General features: G+C 37.0%; 2 protein-coding genes across 3 annotated transcripts; both read left to right on the forward strand.

Moving 5' to 3' along the window:
• Nucleotides 1–5,640: 5,640 nt before the first annotated feature.
• Nucleotides 5,641–7,331, forward strand: LOC105177765 (cytochrome P450 81E8-like). The gene is made up of 2 exons (NM_001319691.1): nucleotides 5,641–6,537; nucleotides 6,708–7,331. The coding sequence occupies exons 1-2, from the start codon at nucleotides 5,641–5,643 to the stop codon at nucleotides 7,329–7,331; spliced, it is 1,521 nt and encodes a 506-aa protein (NP_001306620.1).
• Nucleotides 7,332–13,325: 5,994 nt separating this feature from the next.
• On the forward strand, nucleotides 13,326–17,219 carry LOC105178326 (sarcolemmal membrane-associated protein). Of its 2 annotated transcripts, none has more exons than XM_088885480.1 (5): nucleotides 13,326–13,548; nucleotides 14,446–15,076; nucleotides 15,419–15,570; nucleotides 15,646–15,734; nucleotides 16,182–17,219. In XM_088885480.1, exons 2-5 carry the CDS (start codon nucleotides 14,517–14,519, stop codon nucleotides 16,860–16,862), a joined length of 1,482 nt encoding a protein of 493 aa, XP_088741606.1. In that variant the 5' UTR covers nucleotides 13,326–13,548; nucleotides 14,446–14,516; the 3' UTR covers nucleotides 16,863–17,219. The 2 variants fall into 2 exon arrangements, with proteins under 2 accessions (XP_088741606.1, XP_020554790.2); XM_020699131.2 differs by having other exon boundaries at nucleotides 15,419–15,564.
• Nucleotides 17,220–18,277: the final 1,058 nt, after the last annotated feature.

The raw sequence follows: 18,277 nt of genomic DNA on the forward strand, positions 1-18,277 counted from the left end.
GAATTTGAACTAATTATATAACAAGTGTAATACACATGTTGTGTGACTGGTGTACAATTTAAAAAAATAATTAATTACATGGCAAATGTAGTACACTTATTTTTGTGATTGGTTTCGTTTGACGAAAGATGATTTAAGTAAGAAATTTTCCATAATTATCTAACTATTATAAAAGAACGCACTTTGAGCATACAAACGACACATTTACGAGAAGAGGAACAGTAGTCTTCAACTAGGTCTATTTTTTTCGCCTTGCTAAAAGATTGCTGCTGTAACTTACTCATTTGTAATTATTTGCATAAAAATTCCAGTAAAGCACGGGCCCTTCTTTGCAAACCTAACATCCACCTATTACGAATATATCTGGATTGCTGTAACATTAGACTGAAAAAACATAAGCTAGACATATCACAGTTGATGTCTCTTTTTCGAAAATAAAGCTAAGAATTCATAAGCTTGATTCTGATTAAACCCACATCCTCATTTTTTTGGTTTTTTGGTTAAAAAAGGGTCTTATTTCTCATCAATCAATCAAACATTCATTAGGTTAGTTCTACTGTTTATTTTTTCCTCACTATTGTTCCTTTTCTTTATCGTCTATTATATATGTTATGCATTATTCATTGATTCAAATGATTCCACGTGAATACTGCCAAAGTTTGTTTTTGAACACCGAAAATTATAACGTTATATGTTGGATCAATTTGAAAGTTTCAAAATAATATGGGATAGCTTGATTCTTTGTTTAAGTTTTATTCATTTGTCAACATTTTCAGTGGATTGTTGAGTTGACTAGCAGAAGTACATGTTGAATTTTTCTTCGAGCTTTTTTGAAGTTTAATTGAGTTTCAAGTTTGAAAGGATTATTATTTTTCAATTTTATGCTTTACATGCTTTTGTTAGGGGAATATATTTTTTTCTTTTCTTTTGGGTACAATTTAGGAATTTCTGATATAGTAAATTATCCATTATTTAGTTGATGTCAAATTATATAGATTTACATATCCGATCCATAATTTGCTTGATATGCTATGCAAGTATATGGATACATATATATACATATATATATATATATATTTGAGTCATTGTTGTCAAAATCCCTAAGCTTTAGACTTACTTCACAAGTAGAAAATAAAAAAATCAAAACCATAAATGCACAACTTACAAGTTGCATCTGTTGAAGCTGAATGTAGAAGAGAAAGGTGCCAAAATCATGCGGGAAACAGAAGGCAATCAATGAATACTAGCGAGTGAGAAAATTATCTTACAACAAATCACTAATAGGCTGTTGATGCTTTATTAATAGTATAGATTTGTATTTTCTATAATTTCGATATTATTGGTAGAAATTAGTATAAATTATAGCAATTATTTAACTTGCTCTTTACTTTGTTAAATTTTTAATTTTGGAATAGATATTTCCTTGCATAGGCAAAAATCCTACTTCAATTAGGCAATAAAAGTATAAGTGAATTTTACATTCAAAAAAGAGTATGTGATTTGAATAGTTGCTTCATTAATTTTATGATTGTATCTAACTGTCCCGTTTCAATGTGATTTAGTGGTGCTACTTTGAAAACTAGCAGCATCTACACATTCGATGTGTTTGCTTAATTTTTTAAATCTAATATTATAAACTAACAGTTTACGCACAAGAAACGCTTGAACAAATAAAAAAAATTACAATAAAAATATTAGGGAAAAAAGTATCGACATCCCCTAAGATTAGGCCAAAATATACGAACACTCTTTTTTTTGCAAAATTTCAACTACACCCTTAGAGTTATAGTTGTAATTACAACCAACTCCCTATTAAATGTAAAACTTACACAAACGCCTACAAAAAAGTATTACACTGATACACTAACACCCCTTAGAGGGTGCAAATAAGGAGTGTTTGTGTAAATTGACCTAATTTTAAGGGGTGTTGATGTAATTTACCTAAAATGTTAAAGTATACATTAATCAATGTGTTTAAATTATGTATTTTGGTCAATTTTATACATATATAGCATCAAGTGAAAACGACAAAAAGTGTGAGTCGGGGCAAAAGAAGAAGTTTATGATAAGAAAAAATAGTGGTAAGGTGAGAGAGAAAAATAATTGTAATTGTGGATTAATTAAATATATGAAAGTATGTGCGCAAAAAAGAATATGGAGAATGGATGAGAGAAATATGGAGTACTGGGTTCAAAGAAAAATATGAATAAGGGGTAAATTACTATTCTAACCCAATTTTGTTTTAAAAAAATAAATGAATCAAGGGATAAATTAGGGTATTCAAAAATTGATACGACAATAAGATATTTTATAATAATATAAATAGAAGTATATATAGATAAAGAATATATTTAAATTTAATTTTTTAGCTCGCAGAGACTGTATGCAACAACTGCTAGTTGTCCATAACGGAAAGCTTTTACTTCAGTATGGTGCATAATACTTTACTACTGATTTATCAATATACACAATTAAATAAATTTCTATAATATAATTCATAATTCTAAATTTTAAAACTGTAAAACATATAATTTTTTAAAAAAGAAGCAGCATGAACTAGTATCAGTGGAGTACGTGGTTGTAAATTAAGGTGGCATAGTCAAAGCTGTGTAGGATGGAGGAATTAGACACTTCCCCAGTCCCCCACAGACTATTCCCGAGCTGACCAAACACAGTCGAAAGTGTGGGGCCCAATGAAATTGACAGATGACGTCTAGTGTAGTGTGAATGTGTGATATTTTTGCAGAATATTGTAAAAGAGGGTTCACCAAATCTCACTAGTTTGTGACTAATTGACTATTTTTGCAGAAAATTCGTATTTAGTATAGGGTCTTGGTCAAATTAATTAATTATATAACAAATGTGATATATTTAATTTGTTATTAATTTTTTTATATTTGTTGTGTAATTAGTTAGGATTTTATATAAGAATTTGAAAAAATGAGATGTTTTTTTGTAAATCAAATTACACAATATCATGTATTGGGTTTTTCGTCCTGAAGTCGCTTGAAAATTGATTAGATCGGCGGACTTGAACAGACGAGTGAATGGACATGATTTAAAATTTTAAGGATAAATATATATAGTATCAGTTATCAAAATAAAAAATTTCCTTCAAAATCATGGTCTTGTTTAAGATAGTTTTTTGAGTAATGTGGCACCATAATTCCCAAGCACTAGAAGTGCAATTGTAAATCCAACGGTACCTAGTTTAATTGATAAAATTAAAGTCCAAAAATTTTCCTGAGAAACCAATTCGAGCAAGGGTACATCAAAGGTGCCACCAGGGAGTTAAGCAAGAAATGTCCCCTAAACTTTAGGCATGAGGTATCCCTATAAAATAAATTGACCTAAAAAGATTCAAATGGCTTAGAGTCGAGAAAAAGACTAAGTAGACCATTAGGGAAGCCCACATGCCTAAGATCCTCCAGCCGAAGTAGAGGCCTATGCGGCAGTCAGCCTAGTGACTTGGGATTCCCTAGCTCTGAAAGAATTAATATTGTCCCAAGAATCTAAGGCTACATAGTAGAAATGAAAACAAAGCGAATTTAAATTTGAAGCCAGCATGATTGAATTTTTTTTTTTTTTTTCAGGTGTTTAAGCACTCAAACATGTACAATAAATAAACGTGTGGCTAATTTAAAGAACATTGAAAGCTGGCCAAGAATTATACCTTTTAAAGCGAGTGGAGTTTCCGATGTTTGAGCTCTCATTCAATCCGTTCACATCTAGATGAACAAACGTCTCTTTTAATGGTATCCACGATACCTTTGTCGAGGGGATTTCTCGTCTCCTTGCTAGAGGATTCAATATTACCAAGGGGTCAAAACTATACTAACTTAAAGAAGATTGAGAACACACTATTAAATTCTCGATCCCAATTTTCAAGCCTTTGCACCTAGTTGAAAGCTTGTGCGTAGAGATGCTTTTGAGAGAGTGTCGGGGAGGAGAGGGGATGGAACACAAAATTTTAGGCTTATTTTTTCTTTTTTTTTTTTGTCAAAAATGTCTCTGTTAAAGTTTTGTGCATGTCCTCTATATGCCAAATATTTGGTGGTAAGCACGACAAAGGTATGCCAAATGAAGTTGTATTAACTATGTTGAATAAGATGGTCCTATACTAATAGATTACATAGGCCAACCCATTAGCTTGTAGGTCACATATTCCAACATAATGTAGAGGTCTAAGCACAAGCAGACCCATGCCATATGGCGTCCATGGGGTAGTCCAGGTGATATTGACGTAAGTTCTTTTAAGCCACATCAACAAACTTCAGCCGTCCAAGCAAGGACATGTGGCCGCCTCAAAAGAAGGCCTCAATGCTTCCTTATCCCTAAAACAACTCTAGCTTTGGAAACCAGATCAGATGAGGATATCCCCTAAGCTATTTCAAAAAATCTAGGAACCTTATCTGTAGCAGACTTTGTTAATTTTTCAAATCAAGGGACTCCAACAGCCAAGCGATAACCCTCACCAAATTTGTGAAGGATTCGATATTATCCAACCAGTTGATGATTTGCTTATAAAGTGCAATCTTCCCCCAACAAAAAAGCCAATTCCAACTTTTACTTTCAAATTATAGCTTTAATTTCTGACTTAAAATTTCATATTATAAATTTCAATCTCTTAAGTGTACACAAAATACAAGATATTTCACTCTTTTGTATTTTTCTAATTCCCATAATTTTATCTTTATTTTGTATTTTGATTGAACCCGAGCACATCTTTGACTTGCATCAACAATATTAGCTCTAAATTAAACATAGAATTTAATGTTAAAATGAGAAAAGGAACTCATACAGATCGGACTCAAAACCTTAACACCTAATAAAGTATGCATCCTAATAAAAAGTTATTACCAAAGTGAAATTATGCTTAATGAAAATCGAAATCAGAAGTAGTTCTTAATTGGAGAGTTTCGAGACGGCAAGAATATTGCAACTCATCCTCACACCTACCCATCTATTTCATACTCTTAAATTATAATCTAATTCAATATACACAACAACCTATCACATTAATATACAATATGAAAGGTCAATAAAATATTTACGCTGGCAAACCTCCCCAGTAGAATTCGGGCACATATGAAGTGTTAACCATTCAAATATGGACAAAGGAACACTAGAGACACGAAGTTTATTTCAAAGGAAAATTTTGTCTAAAATTGAATTTAATTAAATTTAAATTAATTATATAATAAATATAATGTATTTTACATCATGATTGATATATAATTTTAAAAAAAATAATTATTCCAACTATTAACATTAATTAATAAATAACTTTTACAAGACCCAGGCCACCAACTCCCGTCCACATGAAAGAATGGGTAACCGCTAAGTCTATATTTTAGTACTACGACGTATGCAAATACGCTTTTTCCACAAAAATCAAATTTTAATTTTTACTTTATCCAAGGCAAGAAAACAAAAAATGCATAAATTCACGTTCTAATTCATCAATACTCAAGAAATAGCATACTTGATTTGAACTGAGATTTGTCACTTTCCTACAAATTCTGCAGACTATGAAAACGACATCAACCAACCAATATCCACTCTCTATATAAATAGCATCACTTCACTAGCAATTTCTCATCAACTCATAGAGTACTCAAAAACGCTTTTTCAGCCAACATGGAAGCTGAAATGCTATATTCAGCTCTCGCTCTCACCTTCGCCATATTCATGGTTTACAGAATTCTTTCTAATTCGCAGGACAAGCGCAGCCTGACTAAGCTGCCTCCGAGCCCGCCCGGTTGGCTGCCGGTGATCGGCCACGCTCATCTCATGAAAAATCTCCTCCATAGAACACTATACGACTTCTCCCAGAAACTGGGACCCATATTTTCCATCCGGTTCGGGTCGCGCCTCGTGGTGGTGGTGTCCTCCTCCTCCCTGGTGGAGGAATGTTTCACCAAGTATGACATTGTCTTGGCAAATCGCCCTCAGGCTTCTGTTGACCGGCGCTCACTTGGGTTCAGCACCACCAGCGTAATCGGGGCCCCGTACGGGGACCATTGGCGCAACCTGCGAAAGTTGTGCGATCTTGAAGTATTCGCCCCGACCCGTCTCGCCTCGTTTTTATCCATCAGGCTTGACGAGAGGGACCGCATGATTTCCGCGTTATACAAAATCTCGTCCGCCGGTTTCGCGAAGGTGAATTTGGAAGCGAAGATTGTGGAGCTGACGTTTAATAACATAATGAGGATGGTGGCGGCGAAGAGATACTATGGGGAGGAGGCGGAGGACGACGAGGAGGCGAAGAGGTTCAGGGACCTGACGAAGGAGGCTTTGGAGTTGACGAGCGCTTCCAATCCTGGTGAGATATTTCCAATATTGCGGTGGCTTGGTTGCAATGGGCTGGAGAAGAAGCTGGCTGTTCACTCGCGGAAGACGGATGAGTTCATGCAAGGGCTGCTGGACGAACACCGACGGGGCGAGCGCCAGAACACCATGGTTGATCATTTGCTTTCGTTGCAGGAATCTCAACCTGAGTACTACACTGATGAAATCATCACTGGCCTCATAGTTGTAAGTTCTTTAATAATTATATTGGCCCCTCATAGATCGTAAACTCTGACTATTAACTGTATTAATCTATAACTAAATTGTCTTTTGAAATATATTAACTGTGTAATTATCTGTCTTCGAATTTATGAAATCTTGATGTACTTGACCACAATATCATGTGCGATTTACAGGCATTGATAATTGCGGGAACGGATGCATCGGTTGTAACTACAGAATGGGCGATGTCCCTTTTACTAAATCATCCCAAAGTACTTGAAAAGGCTAGAAAAGAACTGGACACTCTAGTAGGACACGAACGCATGGTTGATGAACACGATCTCCCCAAACTACGTTACCTTCACTGCATAGTCTTGGAGACCTTAAGGTTATTCCCTTCTGTTCCAACTTTGGTGCCACACGAACCATCAGAGGATTGTAAAATTGGGGGATACAATGTCCCCAAGGGGACAATGGTATTAGTGAATGCTTGGGCAATACACCGAGACCCCAAGGTGTGGGACGACCCCTTGAGCTTTAAGCCCGACAGGTTTGAGATAATGGAAGTGGAGACACACAAGTTGTTGCCGTTCGGAATGGGCAGGAGAGCGTGTCCTGGAGCTGGACTGGCGCAGAAGTTTGTGGGGTTGGCTTTGGGGTCGCTGATTCAGTGTTTCGACTGGGAGAGAACGAGTCCCGAGAAAATTGACTTGAACGAAGGTTCTGGGATAACCTTGCCTAAAGCTAAGACGTTGGAAGCCATGTGCAAACCTAGACATGTCATGGAAAAAGTTCTTCGTCAGGTTTCCAACGTTTGATTTATGACTCGGGTGCATGTCTTCAGAGTGTATGATTAAATGATGCTCTTTTTTCTTCTATAGTTTCCCAAACCCAGTTCGTCTCGTTCATGTGTAAGGATATTCGCCTTGCAGTATTGAATAATGGGTGTTGTGACTGTTGAATTATACGACGATGATATGAGTATTTCACTATATAATATGATCAGTTTTACGATGCATTTGTAACCTTCTCGAATACTTTTCGTGCAAACCTTGTATTTCCTATAAATACAAATTGCAAAGTTATCTAGATCTATGTTTATGCACAATTACTCCTTTGATTGTTTGTTTCTTAAGCAAGTCTCTTTATTAAGATGTATTTCCATAGATCAATTTGGGTATTGTAAAATTTAAATTCACGGTTGAAAACTCATCTCAGTTTGCTTGGGTTATAAAATAAATTAATGGATTTTAGATCGTTCATTGAATTCATTAGATTTTTAGTCTAATTATGATGGATTCAAAGTTCAATCATAAACTTAGTCGTTTTAAATTCTTTTGAAGAGATCTAAAAGTGTTAGCCAAGAGAAACCCTACATCTAAAATTAAAACCCCTACAATCCCATCCGAAATTCCTTTGAAAACCCTAATATTTTTTGAAAAAATTGTTGAAACGAAAAAAATATGTTGTTTATTCTTAAATCTCTGTTGCAATAACAATACAAGTCTCAGCCCAACTGTAGACTGTAGACCCTCAATTTCTATAAATAAAAACTATATTTTAATCTCAATATTGTAGATCCACCGATAAAGTTGTGTATCCAGGCATCCAGGTAGCCTTCAATTCTTGGCGTTGGCGACATAATTCCAACTCTAAATTTAGACTTGTCAAAAGGAAAAGGACGGTTACCACAACTTGGAAATTCTTACATTTCACAAATTATATAATAATGTCTCATTTTAAAATTAGTTAAATAATGCCTATGAAATAATATGAAACGAGTTGGGGTCTGAGTTATTTTGTATAGAATTAATTATATTCAGATCCTTTCAAAAATACTAATCGTATTTTCTTTCTTTAAAAAAATTTAAAATTACACCTACACCCTTTCCAAAAAGTCTCAATTTATACTTGACCCCATTCCATTAAAATTTAGATAGAAAATACTGATGCAAGGAAAGAAAAATACCTAAATTTTTAATTTTATCCATCAGTTAATATTTTTATGTATACTTGATGAATGTAATGTATATACGGAGTAAGGTTAACATCATTATATTTTTTCCTTCATAAGTACAAAACTATTAAATGAAAACATTAAATTATGGGTAAATTAAAAAATTTATGTAATTTTTTTGGCTAACGTCAGCATTTCTCGTCTAATTCCTAACAAAAAGAGGATCAAATATAAATAGTGAATTTTCAAAGAGAGTGTAAGTATAATTTTAAATTTTTTTTAAGAGAAATCCTAATTTTATAACTTTAAAAAGGGTCTACGTGCCATCTTTCTCAATATATAAAACATACTCAGATAAAAAAACAAAAAGAAGAAGAAGAAGAAGAAATATACTCCAATAAGATAACCAATGTTCACGACAACAATAAAATATTTCTTTTTTGATTTGTTGTTGACTTAGCGATCATTGCGATTATTCTTTTTTTCTCCATATTGCCTTCATCACAAACATTTTCCTCTTCTGTATTTCAATCCTACAAACATTAGACGAAGTATTTAAACAAAACATTTTCAAATATGAATGCAAAATAATGATATTAACATTAACGCCATATATATAGAAAGTAAAAAAATGCACCAAAATATGAGTTTTTTCATTCATCAACCGTTACTTTATCCAACGACTGTAGTTCGAAAAATAATATTTCATTACTTTCACATCATTTTGACTTTTTATGTATTACATTTACTCTTATAAGTATAAAAATATAACTGAGTTATTTCTTTCATCAATTTATATGGAATGCTGAATAAGGAGTAAAAGTAAAAGTTTATAATGTTGAAGTTCTTGAAGCATAGAAGAAGAGAAAACAAGAAAGCCATCAAAACTGTATTATTCAAGAATCAAGAAAGAGACCACTTCTCTGTTCAATGCTCTGCAACTGTACGTGCAAGCGATTTATAAGAGGAAGAAACCAGTATCAGAAATAACTAACTAACGGACACTAAAAATTGCTATTACAAAAAATACGTTTTTCTTTAAGTAAACAACAACTTCCTCTCTTTCTTCCTCCTGATGTTTTCTTCGTTCTTCACTGCATTTGTCTACTTTTTCAGTCTTCAATCACTGCAGCTGCAAGATCATTTCTTGCTTCAACATATATCATCCACATTTTTCATTCAAATCATAATGAAAACAATAGAAATATAAATGAGTAATTTTTAAAGGAGTACAAGTATAGTTTTGAAAATATTGTAAAGAAATATATAATTTTACATATTTAAGGATAACTTAATTATAATTAGTTGCATATATTTTTTACCCTAAACAAATACAAAGAATGAGGACCAGCATAGCAATATCACGCAAGCCTTGGAACTAGCTAGCTAGAAACGTTTTATTGGAATCAAATTGTAAGTCGTCCTGGGAATCTTCGTGATTCTTACACGAGTTCATGCCACAAATAGTTCGAACGAAATCAGTTAGAAATCAAACACTGGAGCAATGATTAGCAATAAGAAGATACCTGAAGCTGAGCGTGGACCCCATATTCCTCGATCCGAACGGGGTTGTTCGTTACCAAGGAGCTTTGGTCGCGAAGCGAGGTGAAAGAGTCATAGAGATCGAAGGATTCACCCCCCGCTTCAGAAAAGAGCATCGAACTGGAAGAGTTATCCCACCTCGGAGACGCTCGATCTCCTTGGGATTGACCGCCTCACAAGGCTTATCTGCTCTCTTCCCAGCACGAATCGAGCTGAGCTAACCTTAAAAACCTTTCTCGCTCCTCAGCCTGGCTGGTCTTCTCTGCGGCTTCCTTAGCCATCCTGCTCAGTAGTTTCGATCGGTGGGACTTAGATTTTGAAGAGCCAGAGGGTTCCGCTGGCTCCTTCTCCCTGGCCTCGTCCCCTTGCCCGTGCTTGTGCGAAGCTCTTTTCCTTTTTTTAGAGCGGTCCCTGCTGTTGGGATCGAGTCTCTCTGGCTCGGCCCCCTGATCGCCACTCACGTCGTCTAAGTTCAACTCCAACTCCGAAGAGTTATAGCCGTGTAGAGGGGCAGAGGGAGTTTCTTCGCTGTCGATCGGGATGGGTTGCTGGTCAGCAGGGTTCGCAAGCGCAGGGGCCCGCGAAGGAGCAGAGACAGGCGAGCTCGAAGGGAGATCTGCAGGAACAGCGACCTGCTTCCCCTTCCTCAATTTTTTCGCAGCCGCCTTCAGCTGCATGGCATTGCGAGATCTCATGATCAAACTATTTGCAAGATGGAGGGAGGTGAGCGAACTTGAACAGAGCAAAAAGGAGCAAACATTAACAAGAAAAAGAGATCACCTATAAACTCATCAAGGTGGAGGGGCGCTGGAGACAGTCCGGACAGTCGCAAAACCTTCTCAATGAGAAGCTTCTTGGGGTCGTATTTAAAAATCGTTAGACTATTTATTTGGTCGCCCTCTAGCCCCCCTTCACTTGTCCTGGGAACAGGTTTATACTTACTCCATTCCGTGTTAAAGGGCCAGACACCCCTAGGAGGTCGAACAAAAATGTAACGATCTAACCAGGCCCCTACGTTCGATTTTAAAGTATCTAAATATCTACAATGGGGCTTGGCAGAGAGATAGAAGAAACCTCTTTCACCGGATCGTTTGGAAGTGGTGAAAGAGTACAAACTCCAAAAGTTATCAAAACTGGGTTCTACATCTAAATATTGCATTATTACGATGAAGAGAATAATATGAGAAAATAGAGTTAGGAGAGAGCTACATAAGACATAACTCCAGTTTATTCAAAATTGTTGCCAGAGGAGGAGCCAAGGGAAATCTCAACCCGACATCAAAATGCTTGATAGAAAACGCACAAAAACTAGGGGGAGGACGATGCATGCGATCAAAAGAACTAGGAATAATGATCTCGTACTCAGGGGGTATGAAATACTTTTCCCTAATCTTGCGAGCAGGGGTCCTAACACTACTGACTACCCCCTCCCATGGATTCCTAGTAAGCCTATCTTGGAATTTTTCAAGAGTAGAAGGTCCCGCTTGTTTGTCAGAAGGGTTTTTGGACGTTTGGAATTTTGTGTTTCTCTTTGGGGAAGTAGAGAAAGAACCGTGTGCAAACCCAAAAAAGGTCGCAAACGACCCTGAGCCAGAGCTCGAATCGGATTCGAAGAAAAGCTAGAAGACATCGTACCTTAAGAACAGGATGACTCTGGAAGCTTCAGCTCGAACGCGAACTCGAAACTATAAGATCTGGTCGCTAAAAGCTAATATGTGGGGTAGAGAAAGCATTTGAACGAGGGGAGTATTTATAGACTCACCCTCTTGGGAACCGCGCTGCGAATAGAGCCAGGGGATGGTGACACGTGTACGCTCTGCTGGCGAGATCGACGGACGAGGCTGCTGTATTTCTCCAAAAGTGGTAATTCGCACTTTTGGATAAGTGCTGGAGTAAATGATGTGGGATTAAGGAGTGCGAGTAAAATGCCCAAAATGCCCTTCATTAAGGGCGTTTTAGTCGTTTAAGCAAGGATCCGCGCCTTTTCTACCGGTCGGGTCGCAAGGACCCGACCCGGATCCATATGTCCTTGAAGACCCAGAAAATCGTAACCGTCCCATCAGGGACGCCGGCCAGTAGGATGCGGCCACGTGGCTGTGCCCTATATACAGACTCGAAACGCCGTGATTGAAGGTAACTGTTCTGCATTTATTGAGATCGAACTTTGTGATCGCACACTTTTCTCTCGATCAACCTAACTTCAGCGTCGGAGGGTCATTGTCGGAGACGTGCCCAACGAGCTCATTGTTTTTGTCTTATTCTCAGGGAACCCAAAATCTAATCTTGGAGGAGTTAGCTATCTGAGGCGAGTTCGAAACTCGGGATCGCTGAATTCGAGCCGGATCAATATGTGTATAACTTAATTTTTTTATTATTTTATTTAATTATATGAAATAAAATAAACATAATTAAATAACTTATCATAATTGCGACATTCTTAAACAATTTTAGTAATTTCAAATTGCATGAATAAAATATTTTCTATAGAAAAATTTAAAAAGATAATCATTTTGTAAAAAAATGAATATATTTAAATTTTTTGGTCAACATCAAAGGTGGTTACTGTATCCCACTCAAGCTTAATAAATAGTACTAGTTGTATGTGACACATTCGATATATGTGCAAAAAATATATATATAAATAATTAAATATCACATACTAAAATTTTTTGTTGTAGGAAAAATGAGAATATGAATATGATTATGATAAAAATAAATAAATAATTTTAAAAGAGAATATTTAGAGTAGAGAAAAAATATTAACTAAAAATACATACTACTTTTTTAAAAATAATTTTTTAGTACTTGTAAACAATGGAAAAAATGTGGAAGTTAGTAGCTGGAAAAAAAAAAAAGAAAAAAGACAACCAAAAAAGGGTGGATACTAAAAGGGTGCTCTCCCTTAATATTTAACTAATGTATGTGTGGCACATCAAAATTTGTGTGCAATTAATTTAAAATATTAAGATATAATTATTATATTTTTAAGTTATATATTTTTAGTTAAATAAATAAAAAACATTGGAAAGATAGAAGTTGTGAGCAAGTACTTCGAGACAAGTAAAAAAAAAAATATGAAAGTTGAGTAAGAGAGAAAATGGAGGTTGATGAAAAAAATTCTAAAATTATTATAAAAATTAAAAAAATGACAGACCAAAAAAGGAAGAGACACTAAGTAGGTGCTCTCCGGGATTTGATCCATGAGCCCGGTCCAACTGTGTGTGGGTTGGGCCGAGGTAATTGGGTTTACATCTAATTGGGCCGAAAGTCCAAAATAGGTCTCCAGATTCTTTTGTTACTTTGATGGAGTAATTTCAGAAAAATGTTTCTCCAGTTGTCTCGCTATCATTCAAAACCCTGACCCCGAACACCACCTGAAACCACCCCAATCTCTGCCACCGCAATTAACCACCCTGACTGTCGCTGCCGATGTCGGGCGAGGGTGATGTGTTTTCGATTTTCTGAGGTCATCAAACGTTTCAATAGTTAAGGAAGTGTCTGAAATTGCATTTTTCGGTGCTGAAGAAGCTGCACAGGTTAGTTTCATCCGATGTTACAGTGTCCCATCTACGCGAGGCATAGAAGAATTTCTTTTAAATGTGGTCTGCTGTAAATTTTTGTCTTGCAACTTTATGCACGTAAAGATAGTTTATGGAAGGATGTTAGTTTAGGAGTTCTAGTTAATCGATCAGAGAACCTTGAAGATTGTGTGAAGGGCAGCATCGGCAGATCGATCAGCCTATAGATACATAATTTTGTTAAGATAGTACCTTAATTGGCTTGCTTGTGCGACTTTGTTAATCTGAAAAATTTGGGGAGTACTCTAACTTGGTTGGGTGCTTTTCTTACGTACCTTTTTTTTTTCCTTTTCTTTTTTCTATTTTTATTTTAGCTTGCTTGGTTATGCACCAGAAATGCATATCTAAATTGTTGGATGAATATATGGATTATGATGATCATGCAGGAGTCTGCTTAACTGTAATACTAATACCTAGAGTAGTCGAGTCATTTCTTGCTTGATGTGGATTGTGGAATTCTACTGAAGAATAGGTGCTATGTGGGTAACAAAAATAGAAAGATGTTTATGGCAATCCTTTAAATTCAATGTAATAGTTATGGATTGGTACACATATATGCAACTGGACTATGAAGTAGGTCTTCTTTAGGACATCTTATGAAACAGTGTTACCTGCTTTAATTAATGGAACTGAACAATGAATACAGTTGACAGTTGATACATATGATAACTGCTCGCTTTTTATTGGAGTTGGTGCATTCTTAAGGAGCTTGACCTATACACTATTGTTTATGCTGTGGTGGATTGCATCACAACATATTGCGTTGTCATTTTCTGTTAAGTTTTTCTGTGTTTGAGATCTTGATTCTGTGTAATTGCAACATCGGTTTTGTGGAATTAACTTCTTGTGATGCAGAGTTTTCAATGCCCTATATGCATTGTAAGTAATAATTGCCCCCATTAGAAGTCACATATTGGCAGCTGATTATGGCAAGCAAAGGTCGAGTCCCTCCTCCCCACCTTCGTCGTCCTCTTCCGGTCCCTGGCGTAGTGCATCCTGATCCATATGCATCTGCAGTTCGTCCGCCTCTTGGTGGTTTCCCGCCATTTGAGATGTTGCCTCCTCATGAGGTGATGGAACAAAAGCTTTCTGCACAACACATTGAGATAGAAAAACTCGCAACAGAAAATCGGAGGCTTGCTGCTACTCATGGAACTCTAAGACAAGATCTTGCTACCGCTAAGCATGACCTGCAGTTAGTACATACTCACATTGCAGATGTGAAGTCTGAAAAGGAGCAGCAGATGAGTGGTCTTATAGATAAAATGTCAACGTTGGAGTCTGAACTTGAAGCTGCAAAATCCAGCAAAACAGAATTGCAACAAGCGAGAGCTGAAGCACAGAGCTTGGTTTCTACAAGGCAGGAACTAATTTCGAAGGTGCAGCAGTTGACCCGTGACCTTCAGTTGGCTCAATCTGAGGCTCAGCAAATCCCTTCTCTAATGGCAGAACTTGAAAGCTTGAGACAGGAGTATCAGCATTGCAGGTGTTGTTTCTTTTATTACATTGAAACAAGGTTCCGGGAGAGGAATTATACATATCTAATGCTAGAAAATATAGCTTAAACGCAAAGCTCTGAGGATATATTGAATTTTTAGGTTTTTGAGTTGTATGACATATCCATCTTCTAGATATGATGTTTATGGTGATTGCCCGTTTCTACAAGTCCCTGCGGAACATTATAAACTAATCTACATATCTTCAGAATCCTGAATGCTGAATTATTTATATCACAGCTTGCAATTTTTTCGTTTTTTGAATTTTATTTTTCTTAAATTTTAATTTCATATTAGAGTTATAACGGTCTGATGGTTTGCGATCTGCACAGGGCTACGTATGACTACGAGAAGAAGTTATACAATGACCACCTTGAATCTCTTCAGGTGATGGAGAAGAACTATGCGGCAATGTCGAGAGAGGTGGACAAGCTCAGAGCAGAGTTGGCTAATTCTGCGAACTTCGACCTGCGGACAGGTATAGGTGATATTCAGACCCATTTTATTTCATTTTCGGTGTATAAACTTTTAGATCGCTCATGTCACAATGCAAATGCAGGAGGGTCCTATGGCAGTTCTGCTGGATATAATAGAAGTGTTCCTGGGGGAAACTATGCTTCTGTGCAAAATGCCTATGGTGTGGGACAGGTATATATTAGTTTTATCCGATTAATTTATTATTTCTCATGTGAGTATCTAACTGAATATAAAAAAGAATATCCCAGATCTCACAGTTTGCAAATTAGCATGGAGTTTCACGATCTGGTTGCTGACCAGTGTGCGCGTACTGCAGCTTATATATTGAAACAAAAGCTGAAGAGAAGGGATATTGAAACAAAAGTGTATCCGATTAATTGATCATTTCTCATGTTGCATGTATATAAAAGAATATGCTCCCTAATGTGTGTGCTTGAGCTATTCTAGATTAGATGATCTCCTTGTACTTAAAACAGTTTTTGGTTACCAAAGGACACTGAGAAGCTACATGCATGTCTTAGAACTATGAAGTTCTCTGGTTCATTTAACTCAAAGATTTCCGCTATATTGTATTTTTGTATTGATAGTGGTAATTGACTTTATGTCCCTTTGCAACAGGGCCAGGGCCCCCTTCCTGGAGGGGGTAGTGGGGGTGGACCTGCTAGTGCAGCTGGTCCCGGGGGCAATTCTCCTCATGTTGGAGCGCATTCCACTCCTTATGGTTCAGGAACTCCGCGTGATGCATCCAGTGGCCCTGGTTATGGTGCATCTAGGGGAACTGGTTATGATCCCCATAGACGGGATGTTGGAACTGGGTATGATGCCCAAAAGGGACATGCTGGAGCAGGTTACGATACTCAGAGAGTGCAAACTGGAACTGGTTTTGATGCCCAAAGGGGATCAGTCGGACCTGGCTATGATGCCCACAGGGGACCTATGTCATCTGTCCATAATACCCAAAGGGGACCCGCATATGAAGCTATGACTGTGAGAGGACCTAGGTCTGACACCCAGAAGGGACCTGGATATGAGATTCAGAGGACACCTGGGTATGATGCTCGTAAAGGGTCCATTTATGACGGACAAAGTGCTCCAGCTTATGATATGCAACGGGCATCAGGAGATGAAGCTCATAGGGGATCTAATTATGATACGCAGAAAGGTGCTAGCTATGATGCCTCATCTAGAGGAATTGTAGGGCCTCAAGGACAGGTTTCTGTGAACAATGTACCTTATTCGTCTAGAGCTGGAACAGGATATGAGCCAGTACCACGAGGTGGGAACCCTGTACGTAGATGAGTTGGAGACCCGTCCCAGTTGAGTGTCTTGGCGAACTTCTTAAAGGCTACATCCGTGCATTTTATCCATCCTTCTGGTTCTCATTTTCCGAAAGGTGATGAGTACCTCATAGTTCATCAAGATTTCAGCCCATTTCACATCCGTCTCTTCATGGGGGCCTCTATAGAGATGTTCTGGTATTATGTTTAAGATTAATCAAGTGGAAATCCATGCTGAGAATGCAAGCACATTGTAAAGCAAGTAAACACCACTGGGGGGATATGGTACTTTCTAGTGGTGTGAGAAAAATATTAAGACCGCCCGATACTGTTCGAATCTAATCGAATCAGACTATTTTTCATGATTTATTTTTTCGAACTGCAATTTTAAATTTAGAATAAAATTGTACCGTACTATTGGTTTGGACTTAATTTAAAACTTGAAAAAATCGAATCGCATCACTAAATATTACTAAATTTATAAAATTATATATAATAATTTGATAAAATAATTATTCTTTTAAAAAAAAATTATATTCGAATTATATAATTCCAAAATTCATTGTCAAAGATCGAATTATTCAGTTCATTTAATGATTGTCTAAATATAGGTTTTTCTGGTTTGCTACATATTAATACTTGGTGGTATTATACATGGTATTCCAATAACAACAGCAACCCTTTGTGGTGCAAACTTGATCGGGTCCTTTACAACAACGAATAGCTTGAGGTCGGTTTACACTGCAGCGCCCACTTCAACCCACGGGGATGCCTATCCGACCACTCCCCGGGTATTGTCACTATCTTTGATCATTCTCCTACTAAGTCAAAACCATTCCGTTTTTTCAATATGTGGGCAGAACATCCGGACTTCTTAACTACTGTGGAGCAACGATGAAACTTGAATGTGGAGGGAACGCCACAATTCAATCTTTGCAAGAGACTGAAAGCACTCAAAGGTGCACTGAAAGCTTTCAACGAACAACACTATAGTCACATTTCCACCAGGGCCAAAGAGGCTGACCTTGCAATGCAAGATGCTTAGAACCAGCTTGAAAGGAATCCGGAAAATGTAACGCTTCGGGAATCTTTGGGAGATCTTAGGAGGAAGGCCGTTTTCCTTGCCGAGGCTGAACGACACTTCTTCTACCAGAAAGCAAAGATCTATTACCTCAAAGAGGGGGACAAAAACACCAAAATTTTCCATGATATGGTGAAAAGGAATGCTGCTAGAAACTCCATCACGGCAGTCACTAGAGCTGACGGGACCATTATTACTGCAGCCGATGAGATTGCCCAAGAGTTCATTGATTACTACACATCACTCTTGGGCACCGAGTCTTACACTATCCTAGTCGATGACGGAGTGTTCGATTGCGGGCCCCAAACTCTCCTTCGAGATTACTGATGAACTTTGTAGGGAAGTCACAACACTGG

Source organism: Sesamum indicum, linkage group LG9 (genome assembly GCF_026168435.1).
Source record: "Sesamum indicum cultivar Baizhima isolate 11 linkage group LG9, ASM2616843v1, whole genome shotgun sequence".
NCBI lineage: Eukaryota > Viridiplantae > Streptophyta > Magnoliopsida > Lamiales > Pedaliaceae > Sesamum > Sesamum indicum.